Source organism: Helianthus annuus, chromosome 10 (assembly GCF_002127325.2).
Source record: "Helianthus annuus cultivar XRQ/B chromosome 10, HanXRQr2.0-SUNRISE, whole genome shotgun sequence".
NCBI classification, from domain to species: domain Eukaryota; kingdom Viridiplantae; phylum Streptophyta; class Magnoliopsida; order Asterales; family Asteraceae; genus Helianthus; species Helianthus annuus.
The window spans coordinates 173,988,694-174,004,915 of record NC_035442.2 but is presented as its reverse complement, the minus strand read 5'-3'; the positions used below and the strand labels follow the sequence as shown (position 1 = coordinate 174,004,915).

The 16,222-nt window shown below is 38.9% G+C and overlaps 1 protein-coding gene across 1 annotated transcript; it reads right to left on the bottom strand.

The window, feature by feature from the left end:
- Window positions 1–14,347: 14,347 nt before the first annotated feature.
- On the bottom strand, window positions 14,348–15,874 carry LOC110883406 (putative UPF0481 protein At3g02645). The gene has a single exon (XM_022131169.1). The coding sequence runs from the start codon at window positions 15,872–15,874 to the stop codon at window positions 14,348–14,350; it is 1,527 nt and encodes a 508-aa protein (XP_021986861.1).
- Between the last annotated feature and the right edge of the window lie 348 nt (window positions 15,875–16,222).

The window sequence follows — 16,222 nt, the reverse complement described above, 5'->3', positions numbered from 1 at the left end:
CGTACTGCGGGTTAGTTGAAGGTCAGATTGGCAACATTAATCTGACACAAGAAGACTATCAGCAGATTGATAAAGAGGAGATGGAGATGATGGATATTAAGTGGGCCTTTGCCAGTGCTGTCAGACGAGCAAAGGATTTCATGGAGAGAACAGGCAGAACCAGCTTGGAAAGCAAGAAGGATACCAAGTATGGGTTCGATAAACAGGCTGTGAGGTGTTTTAACTGCGGTGAACGTGGCCATTTCAAGCGTGAATGTACAAGGCCCTCTCAACATGGGAATCAAAATCCCTTCAGAGGTCAAGGGAACAGGGCAAACCAGAACCAACCAAGGAACAATGAGCGTACATTGGTACCGGTTAACAACGAAGCGGGACCATCAAATGCCAACCAGGCACTTGTGGTTCAAGTTGATGAAGGTTGTGACTGGTCTATTCAGTTAAGCAGTGATGCTCCGGATGGTACTGCATGTTTTGCTGAGGTTGTGAAGGATACAGTTCACACCAGTGGTGGAGAATCTTCCGCCAATGGTGGTGAATCTTCTGAGGATGAAGACTCCTCCGGTTATAGCAGGAGTTCCGATGAAGAATCCTCAAGGTCAGGTGATGAGAATGTGGGTGAGATATCTGGTGTATCGGTTGATGCTGATATTGATGAACTTTTGGAGGAAGCTACAGCCAGAACTGATAGAAGACCTATTTTGGTGGATCAAGCTGCTTATGCTTCGTCTTCTCTCCATTCAGCCTTTATGGCTAATGTCGGCAGTTCATTAAGTCAGGTATGTGTCGATGAACCCACTACTATTAATTGTGATAACTGTGATAGCTTGCATGTTAAATGTGCTGATTTGGAGGCAACCATGTCTGAGTTGCAAGGCAAACATGATGCTTTACAAGCTAGTTTGTTTGACTTGCAAGACAAACATGGTTCTTTGAGTGCTAAGTGGTGTGACTTGCAAAGCAAACACGAAGCTTTGCAAGAGAAATATGATGTGACATTCATCCACAATCAAAAATTGACTGTGGATCTCTCAAAATGCACAGAAGCCAACATGTTTTACGAAAACCATGAAAAGGAATTTAAGTCAGTAATTGAAACATTAAAGAAAGATAAAACTGAACTGACAAAAATGGTTTCAAGAAAACAAACTGATATTAATTTGTATATCTCTCGCCTTGAGATTATGCAAAAAGAGATGGCTTGTGTGAAAACCGAAAGTGATGCGATTCAACTTAAGCTAGACAGTTATTTGAGCTCTAGCTATGTGTTGGATCACATCATCGATGTTCAGAAGGAAAAGAGGGATGTCACATGCATTGGCTACAAGAAATGTCCACCACCTGTTAGACACAATTATGATGCCATGCCTGATGAAGAGGATAGAGTGTTCTTTGAACCATCTGTTCCTCTAGATGTGAAGGAGTTTGCCACAGGGCTCGGATACAAGAAAGAAGTATCCTCATATTCAGATGTGTCAGCAGATACAAGTGTGTCTTCTGCTGAGCTGAATCAGGATCCTCCTGTCATTATTGAGGATGCTGATTCGTCAGATGATGAATCTGATGATGCTATCATAGCAAAGTCTGATGCGGTAGTCAAGGATGTGGACATACCTCTTGAGAATTACATTCTATGTGATCCTCCTGCCAAACCCGCTAAGACTGTTGCAATCGAGCCCTCGTCTGAGAAGGAGTCGGAGAGTGAGAATTTGCTGTACACGTTGGTTGGTGATAATAAAATTTACTCTGACAAAGATTTTCCTATTAAGAACGTTAATCAATCCTTAATCAGTAAAGTCTTTGAAAATTCGACTAGTAAGTTTTTGGGAAAGACAGGACCACAAGTTACAGTTACACAGTGTCCTCCTATTCCAAAAGCCGAAATTCGAAAACAATTTGCCAACAAGAAATTACCAACAGTGCCTAAACAGCAAAATCACACCAAGCCAAAAGGAAAATCATCAGCTCAAGCCCAAAAGAAGCCGAATCAAAAGAAGAAGAAAAATGTTAACTTTGTGAAATCAACGGGAACGGATAAAATTGAGACTTTTGAAAACAAATCTAACTTAGATTTTCTCAAGAAAGCTATTGTACAGAAAAGAAATGAACCAAGCAGTTCAAAACCTAGTACCTCGGGTTCACAAAGTTCATCATCATCGGCTAGACGAACACATGATTCTTCGGGGTTTGTTGAACGAAGATCATGTTTTGAGTGTGGAACCATTGGGCATATTATTCGAAATTGCCCATATCTTCATAAGCAAAAAGAAAAGGTTGATGCTCCCCGTGACCACAATGACCGTAAGCGATCTGTTTCTGTGAAGCAACATCCCCGCCTTGTAAAAGAAAGGGAAAAGAAACAGAAACGCCAACAGATCAAGAAAATTGAAAAAGTGATAAAAACCGATGTGGTAAACAAAACAACTGTTTCTGTAAAACCAGAAAACTCAAAAACTTCAAATAATCAAGAAGTTAAAATTTTAAAGAAAAACACTGGTGACACAAAACAGACCTGGAAACCAAAAACGGTTACTAAATCAGGGGGACCATCACATTTCACCAATCATCAAAGACAAGAGGTTATTGTTATTGATGAAAATGGAAGACCCAAGACCACAATGGCTTGGGTCCCCATCTCCAACTAATCATGTGAGTTCATGTGCAGGGTGTTCCAGGAGGAACTATCAGTAGTCACTGGATTGTTGATAGTGGGGCATCCAGGCACATGACAGGCGACATGAAGCTTCTCTACAACGTCAAATCTATTAGAGGAGGTTATGTTGCTTTTGCTGGAGATAAAGGTGGATATATAACGGGTGAAGGAATGATATCCAACGGGATTGTCAGCTTTCACAAGATCAACTTTGTGCAACAACTTGATCACATTCTTCTTAGTGTTTCTCAAATTTGTGACAAGCAATTCTCAGTACACTTTGATGCAAATGGATGTTATGTGCTGAAACCCGGCTTCAAAATTCCAAAAGAATGGATTCTCTTGTCTGCTCCAAGGATTAATGATTTGTACGTCCTTGATATGAGCCAGGCTATTACTACGTCTGCACAAGCAACATGTTTCGTTTCCAAAGCCACAGAAAAAGACACTATCTCTTGGCATAGACGTATGGGTCACATTCACTTGCGCAAAATGAATCATTTGGTTTCAAATGAATTGGTGAATGGTGTTCCTCTCAAAAATTTCCATCTTCAAGACGTCTGTGTTTCGTGCCAAAAGGGTAAACAAACAAGAAAGAAGCACCCTACAAAGAAGATCAACACAGTGGCAGTTCCCCTTGAACGTTTGCACATGGATTTGTCCGGTCCTGTCAAGCACAAAAGTATTCGGGGTGATCAATATTGTCTCGTAATTACTGATGACTATTCAAGATTTTCTTGGGTGGCGTTCATGGCACACAAGAGTGAAACCTTTGGCATTATCAAAAACTTGATCGTTCAGATTGAGAATTTGTACAAGTTAAAGGTAAGGCGGATGCGTAGCGACAATGGTACTGAATTCAAGAATCATGCCATGGCGGACATCTGCACTGAAAAGGGTATTCTTCATGAGTTTAGTGCAGCTTATACTCCTCAGCAAAATGGCGTCGCTGAACGTAAGAACCGCACATTGATCGAGACTGCTAGGACAATGTTGGTAGAGTCGCAGTTGCCCATCCCATTATGGACTGAAGCTGTGGCCTCTGCATGCTATACATTGAACCGAGTCCTTACAGTCAAAAGGCACAACAAGACCTGCTTTGAGCTTATTAACAAACGGAAACCAGACTTGTCTTATCTTGAGCCGTTTGGAGCTCCCTGCACAATGATCGATCCTAATGGAAAGTTTGGGGCAAGAGCAATTGATGGATACTTTCTTGGGTATGCCACCCCTAACTTACGAGTCTGGAATCTAGAGACTAAAAAGGTCGAAGAATGGTCTGAGGTCAGAGTACAAAGGCACACCTTGCCAGTCAAATGTCCTGGTCAACCATGGATGTTTGAGTACGATGACTTTTTCAATTCGATCAATGTTGAAGCCGTTGAAGAAAATGTTGCGGCAAGGATGTTTTTCGAGAGTGACAATGCAACAGTTTCACCGGTGGTTCGTCCTATTCTTGTTAATCAAGAACCATCTTCTTCGGTGAACAATAATACTCTCGGCAATGAGGATTTTCATGATGCAACCGAATTGAACGAATCTTCAGAGGATGATGAATTTCTAGATGCAGATCAAGAAGTTCCTACAACAGCAGTTCATGGTACTTCAGAGGGTACTCCTCCAGTGGATGCTCATAGAACAGCTGAAGCTACTGCATCATCCTCTTCGTCAATTCCGGGCCTTGATTTGGTTGTTGATCTTAATCTTAACAACCTGGGTATAAATATTCCAGTTAGAGATAATCATGAAACAAGGATTCATAATACCCATCCTCAACAAAACATCATCGGCAACATGCAAAGTGGCATCCTAACAAGAAACATGTTGCGGAACAACAACAATGCAGGCCTGTATGCAGGAATTAGAGAATCCGGGCAACAAAACGATTGGTCTTTCGCGTTTTATGTTTCACAGGAAGAGCCAAGAACTTGGAAGGAAGCCATGAAAGATAATTCTTGGGTGGAAGCAATGCAGGAAGAATTGCAACAATTCCAGAAGCTGGGTGTCTGGAAGCTCGTAGAGAAACCTGCTGGATACAAGAAGATTGGTACCCGTTGGGTGTTCAAATGCAAAAAGGATGACCGCGGAGTTGTTATCCGAAACAAAGCACGCTTAGTTGTTCAAGGTTTTCGTCAGATAGAAGGCATCAACTACAACGAAGTATATGCACCAGTGGCACGTCTCGAAGCAATTCGAATCTTTCTAGCCTATGCGTCCTTCAAAGGATTCAAGGTTTATCAAATGGACGTGAAAAGTGCATTTTTACATGGTGTGGTTGAAGAAGAAGTGTACGTCGAACAGCCTCCAGGTTTTGAAGATCCTATCCATCCCGATCGGGTTTGGTTGCTCAACAAAGCTCTCTATGGTCTTCGTCAAGCACCGCGAGCTTGGTATGCAACCTTATCTAACTATCAGCTGGAGAACGGTTTTCGCAGAGGTCTTATCGACTGTACTCTTTTCATCAAAGAACAAGATGGAGATCTTCTTCTGGTACAGGTATACGTTGATGATATTATTTTTGGTTCTACTAATGATATCTTGTGTAGGAATTTCGAGCGCATTATGCAGGATAAGTTCGAGATGAGTGCTATGGGGGAAATGAACTTCTTCTTGGGCCTACAAGTGCAACAAACGGAGTCTGGGATATTCATCCATCAGACTAAATATGTTGGTGACATCTTGAACCGGTTTCAGATGTCTGATGCAACGCCCAGTGGTACCCCATTGCCTACAAATCACGGAATTACTCCAGACTTGAAGGGTGAAGCTGTCAGTCCTTCATACTATCGCGCAATGATCGGATCTCTTATGTACCTCACAGCATCATGACCAGACATAATGTACCCAACGTGCCTGCTTTCCAGATATCAAGTCAATCCGAAGGCCTCACATCTTGCAGCTGTAAAAAGGATTTTTCGTTATTTGAAGGGTTACCCTGACACCGGTCTATGGTACCCTAGGGATAATAACTTTGAATTGGTAGCTTTCAGTGATTCTGATTTTGGCGGATGCAAAATCGACGGCAAATCCACAACGGCTGGATGTCAGTTTTTAGGAAATCGCCTAGTCACATGGCAGTGCAAGAAGCAGACATGCGTCGCTACATCAACGTGCGAAGCTGAATACATTGCTGCCTCAAGTTGTTGCTCCCAAGTTCTTTGGATTCAACAACAATTGCGGGACTACGGTTTCGAATTCCTAACTACTCCTATTTACGTTGATAATTCTGCTGCATTACAGATCACTAGAAATCCTGTGCAGCATTCAAAGACCAAACACATCGAAATCAAATATCACTTCATACGTGACTGCTTTGACAAACGGCTAATCGATGTTGTTAAGGTCCACACCGATGACCAACGTGCCGACCTTTTTACCAAGGCTTTTGACAAATCAAGATTTGACTTTTTATTATTGGTAAACGGCATTAAGGTCAAGCAAGAGTAAACCAACATCGGAAAATCATTTTTGTAAATACCATTGTGTTTTAAATTTGTCTTAGTTTATTGATTTTAGGGGGAGTAAATTCAAAAATATGAAAATCCAAAAACATCGAAAAATTTCAAAACACAAAAACAATAGAAAATCAAAAATGAGTTTCCTGGCGAGCAAAAGAGAAAGTGATAGTACATCAGTGGTCTATCCAAGCCTCTTTAAACCTTAAATGAAAAACGATAAGCAGCTCTATATAAGATGTATCGGTAGGCTCACAATCATTTTAAAGTGTGCAGGGTGATATAAATCTTAATCCGACTGAAGACAAGGTGGGAACCATTCATTGGCATATGGTCTTAGTACCGAAATTTCGTTTGATAGATTGCCGAGGTTCTGAAATATTCGGTCTTTATGCTGCTTATCATCTGGGTATCATGGTTGTATCTTTTACCGAAAAATAACGGGGACGCAAGTCTAGATCTTCCATGATACTATACATACGTGTACATAATTCATACTGCATTCGACCTCAATAAGTGATCAACAATCACATGTCCATATCAAATAAGTGATAAAATATCACATTTATCCGGGAGTCAAGTTCGTCTCTCTGCTGTACGGAAGTACTGACCTGTTCACGGACTTGCTCCTGTGCCCTCATGCATATGAAAATCAAGTTCCTCATCAATAAGTGATTATATCACATAGGGCTTGTTTTCAAATCAAAATAAGTGAGTATCTCACATCATATACGGTCAAACAGATGATAATCGGTATACTCACCGGTAAGATGAACCCTCGTGCATACCTTGATACGGGAATGTGTCGTGATGTGGATGAACACCGGTCGGTAAGTATAAATCATACCTTAACGTATCCCCTAAACATGATTACTTCTGATAAGTTGAGCTTAAGTGGACAACAATACCGATAATTGTTATAGGATGCTTATCTTAATGTTAATTAACTGAACAACAAGAGCGTTTTGGCATGACCGTACACTGATATGATTCTCTTACCCTCGAAACTCGCAAAAAGAAGTTTGTATATATTTATTTACCGCTTTCAGTCTTTACATTTGAAAAATTCAAAAAGCCAAAAAGATTTTATTTCTTCTTTATTTTCGATCGTACGATGTTGGAACTCGAGTCTTCGTTGCCTGAAACCTGAACGAAAACCGAATTGACTAAATCTTCATAAACGGTCGAAATTTGCAAGTTTTGAAAGTTGAAATCTGAAATTGATAAATTTGAAAAACTTTCAAACTGTCGGACGGTGTTTGATTGTGACATGGTCATAAGTGTGTCATTTGTTTATGTTTACTATATTCCAAGCAGTTGTTCTCATTACGCGTTTAGATTTCTTGCATGTGCAGATTCTAAAGGCAAGGAGAACATGGTCGATGAAAAAACTTCGGAATGAAGACACGATGTGAAGGCACTCAAGTGATGAAGAGGATCGAGTTGCCGCTGGCCATCATCAACACCACAAGGATCTCACTTCATAAAGATCAAGTATTTCACGAGCATAACTCAAGGGGGAGCTTATGTTAAGAGGGAGTTTGTCAACACACTTCCTACATGATACGGGTAGTTTGTTGATACACTCTCTGCTTTCAAGACGTGAAGACCTTCGAAGATCCTCCGACAATGAAGACTTGAAAGGACATCAAAGTCTCGAAGACTCAAAGATCAAAGATGATCAACATCGAGACGAATCTACAACCATAGAAGATCAAGACAAAGCTACAGCCAAGGGGGAGTTTGTCGGTGCACTTGTGTCTGTACTTTGTCTGTATTCGGTCACGATGTAAACGATGTCCTTGTCAGTCCTGTAAGTTGACCAAGTCAACCGTCCTCCTGGTTTGACTTGGCCAACAGTTAGAATATGTTTGATTGAATGTTCTGTGTCGAAGGATATGCCATCGAAGGATTATGTCTATCCTTCGATGAGCTCGAAAGATGAACCTTCGATCGATGCTCGACAGATCATCCTTCGAGATGCATGCTGATCCTTCGACAGGTTTGTCATCGATAGATGATCCTTCGACCATCTATCGGATCCTTCGGACATGGCAACCTGAGCCGGGTATATATATACCCATGCAGTGTGTTAGAAAGACAGAGGCACACACTCACACAGAAAGATACAGAGAGCTTAAGAGCATTCTGTCCGAAACACACACACACATTTTTGAGAGTTTGCAAAACTGATTTGTAAACATTGTGCTTGTAACCGGAACCTTTCATTCGCATTAATACAAGTGGTGTTAATCGGTGAACCTTTGTGTGTTAGTGTTTTTACTTGCTTCATCCCGGTTTGCTTGCTAGCTTGGATTCCGCACTTGCTAGTGGGTTTGTATAACAAGGTTTAGGTTCGTCATCCTCCGAGAGGGACCTACATTTTCCAAGGACAATAACCTGGTTTTCTATTGTTAAGTGAAGAAGATGTAATTTAAAAGAAAAGTCTTGAAAAAAGAAATACAATTGATGCAAAGTGACAGCAGGCCAACGCATAGCTATTACTATATATGATATTTTTTCCCTTTAAGTTATTTTAATAATTGGTTTTTGTTACTTTATATTAATGATCATTTTGTTTCTGATAATTTACCTTAGAAATCAACCTATATTATTTCATATGGATTTTTGCATTAAATCATTATAAATAATTATATTAACTTATCAATTTATTAGACTTTGGGTTATTAGTTTACATAACTTTTTCTGTAAATTGAAAAATATATACAACTAAATTTTTTTTATGTTATATTAATATTTCTCTTGAAAATTGCTTTGGTATAAAACTCAAACATGCATTAAATTTTCCTTAAATCCAAACGTTAAGTAATTGGTAAATAAAAGAGTTGGAAAAACTTAAATCATTATGAAACTGCGACGTTTCAACAGAACATGTACCAAATAATGATTATTTTTGACCCTCCAGATAAAAAGTTATGTTTTCGCCACTAAACACACTATGTTCATATATTTTATTCGCGTTAGGAAAGTTGGATGGTATTTATCGGAAAAAAAAAACTGTTGGAAATAATTAACTATTAAAATATTCTATAATAACGCGAGTTAAAATAATAACTAATATATTCATTTGACCGTTTCACTAACTATTACATTATCAACATTAAATAAAATAATAACTAATATATTCGAACAACATCGGACACACAAACTGCACCAACAAATTCCCCCTTGTCCATTGCTGTCGAATGCTGAAAATGCAACTGCAATCGATCTTTAGTCAAGTATTTGTTGATGTCATCTTCAAGTGTTAACAAATTCCCCCTTGACCGATGATCCAGGTAAGTAGTATCTTCACTTGAATCTTCATACCAAACCCTTTAAGCTTCTCGTATAATATTTCCCCCTCAAAGTACGCGTATTCGGTTGAGTGTTGTGCAATTTCCTCGCAAGGCTAAACTGACCGATCTTCCAGTGATCTTCCAATACTCCGATCGGCATTTGATAAAGGTTCCATTCTTTAAAAGCTGCATCAAGTCTTGATATTGTCAGAAGAACTCCATTTCGTTCAAGCATACTACAATGGTAGAGAGTATTCTGGTGAACTGTCTTCTGTAAACCATCTTTGTGGAATCGACCAAGTAATGCACTTTGATCATCAGCATCAACACTCAGGAAGTCAGCTAGCTAGACCGAGTATATCACTTGCAAGCTCAACCAGCATGCTTAGTTGAACTACATCCATATCTCATTGTCTCGCCTTTGTGAAGTTGACCAAGTAATGCACTATGGATCTTTAGCATCAGTACTCAGGATGTCAGCTTGACCAAGTACATCGTTTGCGAACTCAACGAATTGAATTACACCCAGATCCCTGTAAAATCTTATAAAGATGCCCCTGGTCTTCAGTGAACAACGTTTTGAAACTACTATAGACTTTAGATACCTGTATGTTTCCGTGCAAAACCCTTCATGCTGGCTGGAGAATTAATTAAAATGCTCAAATATGTGTTTGTGCAAAATATTCCATGCAAAACCTTAGGTATCACCAGAAAAACACAAACTCTACCACCTGTGATTGCGTTTAGAAATTTACCGAAAAACTTCCAAAACATATGAAAATTTTTATCCCTCCACTGAGCGGAACAGTCGTCAACTACACTGAATAGATTCTCTCAACTGAGCAGAATCTTTCAACCATTCTCGGTTTTTCTAAAAATCACAAAAGAACCTTTCTTCTTTGCATATTCTAGTTGATAATGAAAGTCCCCTAGCCCCATAGGATCCGATTTGTATCCCCCCAAAGTTCTGCTAACACCTAATCCGAAAACTTCCATCATAGGCATAACTCTTCGACTTTGTGAACTCGTTAGGACCGGTCTTGGCTCTCTAGGTTCCTCCAATCGTTACCAAAGGCGAGAATATGACAATAAACAAAATTCTTTCGAACATTTACGCACACCGATAAGAAAACAAATTTTCACGTACGGAAATAAATATACCTTTTTTGGCCCATAATAGTCACGTCACCAATTTTAACATTTGCATCGGTAACCGTGACTACCCCACGTTTAACAAAAATCAAGTTTTCATCATACCTCATCATCCCGCGCGCTCCGGAACCCGTATGAATTTGACGTTAAAAGTTAACTCAAATATCTTTCACGAACACCCAACCAAAACTGAATAATATTCCATCACCACTAATAAATTTTTAATACCGAGCCCAAGTAGCATTCCTCACAATACGTCCATCACTCATTCAGTCATTTCATTGGACCATAAAATAATCTTGTATGAGTTTAAATCTTTCACAATAATCACCCAACTACTTAATCTTTCACATACTCCTAACCTGACATTTATACTAACCAGACCCCATCATGTGTGACATCAGGCATGGAATTAAGAACTTCATACGAGGCCCACGAAAAACAAAATCCATATCTCAATCTGTGTGCATAACCACATGCATATGTAATACTGCATTCCAATAAATAAGATCATCATATAATCATTTGGTGGGGGCCAAGCCTATGCATCTGCATATCATTTTCTATTTCTTTTTCAACAACAATTTTGTTTAAATGACACCATTATCTATTTACTGGGGCGAGACAACACAACACAAAGCCCAAAAACAAATCCAATAATTTAGTAGTCATCACAATCCAAAGAAATCATGCGGGCCATTAAAAGGAAATGACCAGTAATCATTCTTTAACAATCAGTGGGCCCAAGAGAAATACCAAGCTGCCAAACAAAACACTTTTGGTCGACATCTTCTTGTACAGCCGCCAATCTTGTATTCTCTCTCCTCAAACTCTTCGATACACACCTCCAAACTTCAAACCCCAGCCGCCACTAAAGTCCAAAACCTCTCGTCTCTCTCTGCGATACCCAAACCTCTTCATCGATACACAACAGCAGACGTCGTTCGTTGCTTCTGCCCCTGCCCACGAACATTCAGGTTCAACGAAGACTTAAGGGTTTGACGAAGAGTTAAGGTTCGATGAAGAGTTAAGGTCCGACGAACAGTGGGTCCGACGAATAGTGGGTCCAACGAAGACTCAAACTATTAAGGGCGACGAACCTTCAGTCTTCGTGGGTATGAAGACTTCGTCGCAAGTAGCGAGTGTTTCTCCATGGAGAGTCTTCGTGAGGGAAAACTTCATCCAACAGAGAGTTCGGCATAAAGAGGCGTCGTCAACATCAGAATCTTCGTCACATGGAGGAGTCTTCGTTTATGAGAGGAGTGTTCGTCATACATAGATGGTTCGTTGGGGAGTCTTCGCCAAGGAGGGGTCTTCGCTGGTCACTTTTGGGTCCAGAAACCCTATGTTCTCTAACAGCCGCCACACTCACCTTTAGAAAACATCACTGTTCATTCATAGATCTTAACCAAAAACCTTTGAAACATGATATTTGATGATGAAAACTTGAAATACTTGGTGTCAAACATAAAACCCAACTCTTATGTATGGTCTGTTTCATCTAGACCCGCATATTACGGTCCAGAGATCTGGGTTTTTATTATTTTCACCATTTTTACATCTTGAACAAAAATCACAGATCTAGAGCAAATGTGATTTAGCAAATGGTTTGATTTTCTAAATCGGGCACCATGGCTCTGATACCAATTGTAGGTTAGTGAATCCAGACCAAAACTGTGATTAGTGAGTGATTATGTTAAAGACGGGATAGATTAGAGATAAACAAACAACTTCCTTGTATTAATCCGGTAGTTTAACATTACAAATCGACCCAATTACAAAATAACCGAACTAATACCAAAAGAGTATACATCCGGGGAGAGACCAAGTGGTGATCTCTCCCCCAAACAATAAAACTCTCTGTGAACTCCCTCAATGAGCTCTCTCTCTCTCTCTCTCTCTCTCTCTCTTTGCAAATGAACAAGGGGTTGGTATTTATACCCACACCCACTTGTCTAGCAAACACACATGGTCAAACACAAAACCCTCTCGTTTGACCACTTCAAACGAGCGGGTCAATACACATTCGTTTGACCGTTTCACTAACTATTACATAATCAGCATAAAAGAATAACTAATCTATTCGAACAGCATCGAACACACAAACTGCACTAAAAGAAATATACACACGGAATCGTTAATCGATGAATCTTTATTGTGTAAAACAATCTCTTGCTCGGTTTGTGTTGTAACGTGGATTCCGCACCTGTTACAACATCCGAAACAAGAAGCCATCGTACTCTCTGATTACCCGTACTGGGACCTACAAAGTCCCACATCGGTTGAGGGGTAGAAAAAAGTCTTCCTCATAGGGGTAAAAACCTTTTCAAACTAGGATATGTTGTGCCCGGGCGAGCAATTTGTTGGATGAAAGAAACCGTGAGTTTCTGGATGGGTAATCAGGGCTAAAACGAACATTATCCTAACATGGCTTACTTGAGAGGCTACAAATGGTATCAAAGTAAGGGTCCAGGCCGGTGTGTTAGCGAGAAAGTTGAGCTCCCTAAGATGGTGGACACTGATAAGGGGTGAAAACCTTTTCTACTAGGATGCGCTTGGCCTTGGCGAGTAATTCGTTAGGTGAAAACAAACTGTGAGTTCCTGAATGGGCAACTCATTAAAGACAAAGTAGAAAATATATTGACAAGATTTACTTAGACTGTTATATGTGTTGGTTCTGTAAACGCACCAAGAGTGTCCGTTGACCGTCTGACCACCCAAGTGTCTGTGTTAGCGAAGATTTCCGGCCGAGATGTTTTGTTAACTTGACCCTCATTCCTTTAGCTATTATGTAGTTAAACTGAACAGAGAAGGCATAAGTGTGAAAAGAGATGAAACACTAAGAGTATATTTAATTTTTTCCAGCGACAAATTTACCTTAGAAATCAACCTATATTATTTCATATGGATTTTTGCATTATATCATTATAAATAATTATATTAACTTATCAATTTATTAAACTTTGGGTTATTAATTTTCATAACTTTTTCTGGAAATTAAAAAATATATACAACTAATTTTTTTTTTGTTATATTAATATTTCTCTTGAAAATTGCTTTGGTATAAAACTCAAACATGCATTAAATTTTCCTTAAATCCAAACGTTAAGTAATTGGTAAATAAAAGGGTTGGAAAAACTTAAATCATTGAAACTGTGACGTTTCAACAGAACATGTACGAAATAATGATTATTTTTGACCCTCCAGATAAAAAGTTCTGTTTTCGCCAATAAACACACTATGTTCATATATTTTATTCGCGTTAGGAAAGTTGGATGGTATTTATCGAAAAAAAAACTGTTGGAAATAATTAACTATTAAAATATTCTATAATAACGCGAGTTAAAATCATGCTATAATATATTGGTGATATTTACAATATCGTATCTTATATATTGTGCTATCAAATTGTGAATGATAAAGAAAAAAGTTGTTGTATGTTTTGGCTAAAGACAATACCATGGTATATCTGATGGACCTATAGAAGAACAAAATGGATAAAGACATTTCCCAAACGGTATGTCGATCAACAACTCTAACTCAAATTAATATAAATTTTTATTTTGATTATACGCGACGCTCTTTTAAAATGTAGTTCTCGCAACGACATTTGCGTAGTTTTAAAAACAATTGAAATGGCTAACAAGGAACGTTTTTAACTTTTCAATAAATATATATTTTTTCTATTAATAAAAACAACAAAAATTTGAAATGGTTGCATGTGTTTGTAAGCATAGATCAACTTTACATGCAAAATAGTGGTGCAATATAGTAGAATGACAACATCATGTTCAGTTGATTGCTTTCGGTCCTCTTGGACCAAAGAAGAAAATGTGTAAATGATTCAATTTGGCCTGAAAAAAACGAGCCAATATCATTGGCAATGAATTCAAACCATAGACCTTCAAATACACCTCACGAATCAAGATCAGTGCAGTCGAAATGCTAATCAAGAACGTGATAAACTTGGCGGAAGCCAGAAACTGCTTCTCAATCGTCCTTTGAACCCAAATCCTTGGAGTGCTTTCGTAAACCATGTTCAATTGAGCCACTGTCTTCCTCAACTCAGATTCACCGGTCATTCTCAAATGTGATTTCCCTATCCCGTTAAACAATTTAACAATCTCCTCATCACTCAAATCGCCGTCAATGATCTTCTGCTCTCGTAGCAACTTCACGTCCTTCGCGCTGTCTATTATCCCACACATGAAATCCACATATTCCGTGAGCTCAAGACCATATCCACCCATAAAAGTGTTATTTGCCAGTAGTTTCTCATAAGCCACCAAGTTTCTCAGTACAACCTCTGACTCACTATTAAGAGTCACTAGAGGGAGATAACAATGCCGCACTTTCTCTTGGACAAAGTTTATATTTCTGATGCCTTCATTTTTAGGTAACAAACGGAACTCTAAACCTACAACTTTGCAAAGTTCTGAAACAGAAGGCACCTTAATCTCTTCAGCTGTCGTTCTTCTCTCCGTCATTTGAGGGAACTTTTGCTTTACAAATTCAATGATTTGTAGAATAGGTTGAGCCCCAGGTATCACTCCTGCAAATCTGATAACAGCCTCTAGTAGTTCCAACTTCGCCTCTTTTTTAGGATCAATTCCACTGTTTTTAAAGTTGACCTTTCTTGGGACCAATGTTTCATTGTTCACGATGGAGTTATACATATAATCAAGTAGGTGGTTAACTCGATTAAAATCAATATGCTCTTCGGAAAGTACAAACAATGAGTTTGACTTACAGAAAAATCGTAAATTGGATTCCAAGAAATCTTCTTGTCCCAATAACGCCTTCTGGATTTCCTTCAAAACAATAAGTGGAATCTGGTTCTCTAACATGATCAAATCATTAGCTTTCATAGAAAAACCATGATTTGAATAAGCATACATTTGATCAATCAAGAACATTCCGTCAATAGCGAATAACCATGCTAGCGTACTGTCATCAGCATCATTGTAAAAATCATAACATTCACGAATCAAGGGGACAAACCTTTTTACCTTTTCTACAAATTCTTGTTCAAAGTCTTCCATTTGATGAAGCTTTAGTACCCTTTTCACGGCGGTGAACTTCTTCTGCTCCATCCTATGGTAGAGCTCCGGCTGAAAATGGTGATTTGGCCCCAGCCCGATTTGTTGAGGGATGTATGCTTCAAGCTTTTCTGCTTTGAGGTTTTTGGGGATTTCAAATATGGAAACTGGAGGTGTATCTATTGTGACTGCAATTTGGGTTTTTAAGGTTTTGCTGATTTGTTCCACCCATGGTTTCTCACCATAGTTTGGGTTCAAAAATTGGTTAAGAGAAGCCATAGGATACCCCAAAGTTGGTACCAAGAGTAAAATGATAGAAGCTTAGTACCATGACTTTATAGTATCACCTCAAGTGACTTTGTTATCAAGCCTTCACGTGGATGACTAAGCAATAAACGTAGCTTGCTTTAGGATGACATGCTTCACAATTTGATTATTATTAGTATTTTTTTTAGTGGCTAAACTTGCACACCATGGGGATTAAGCCCATGATCACCTACTATCCTATGCCTTATATAACACACCAACACCATTGGCTTATTCCGGATTCACAATTTGATTATTGATATCTTGAAATTGTAGCTAAATATTCATTGTTCCGGAATTAAATATTATATACGTACATTT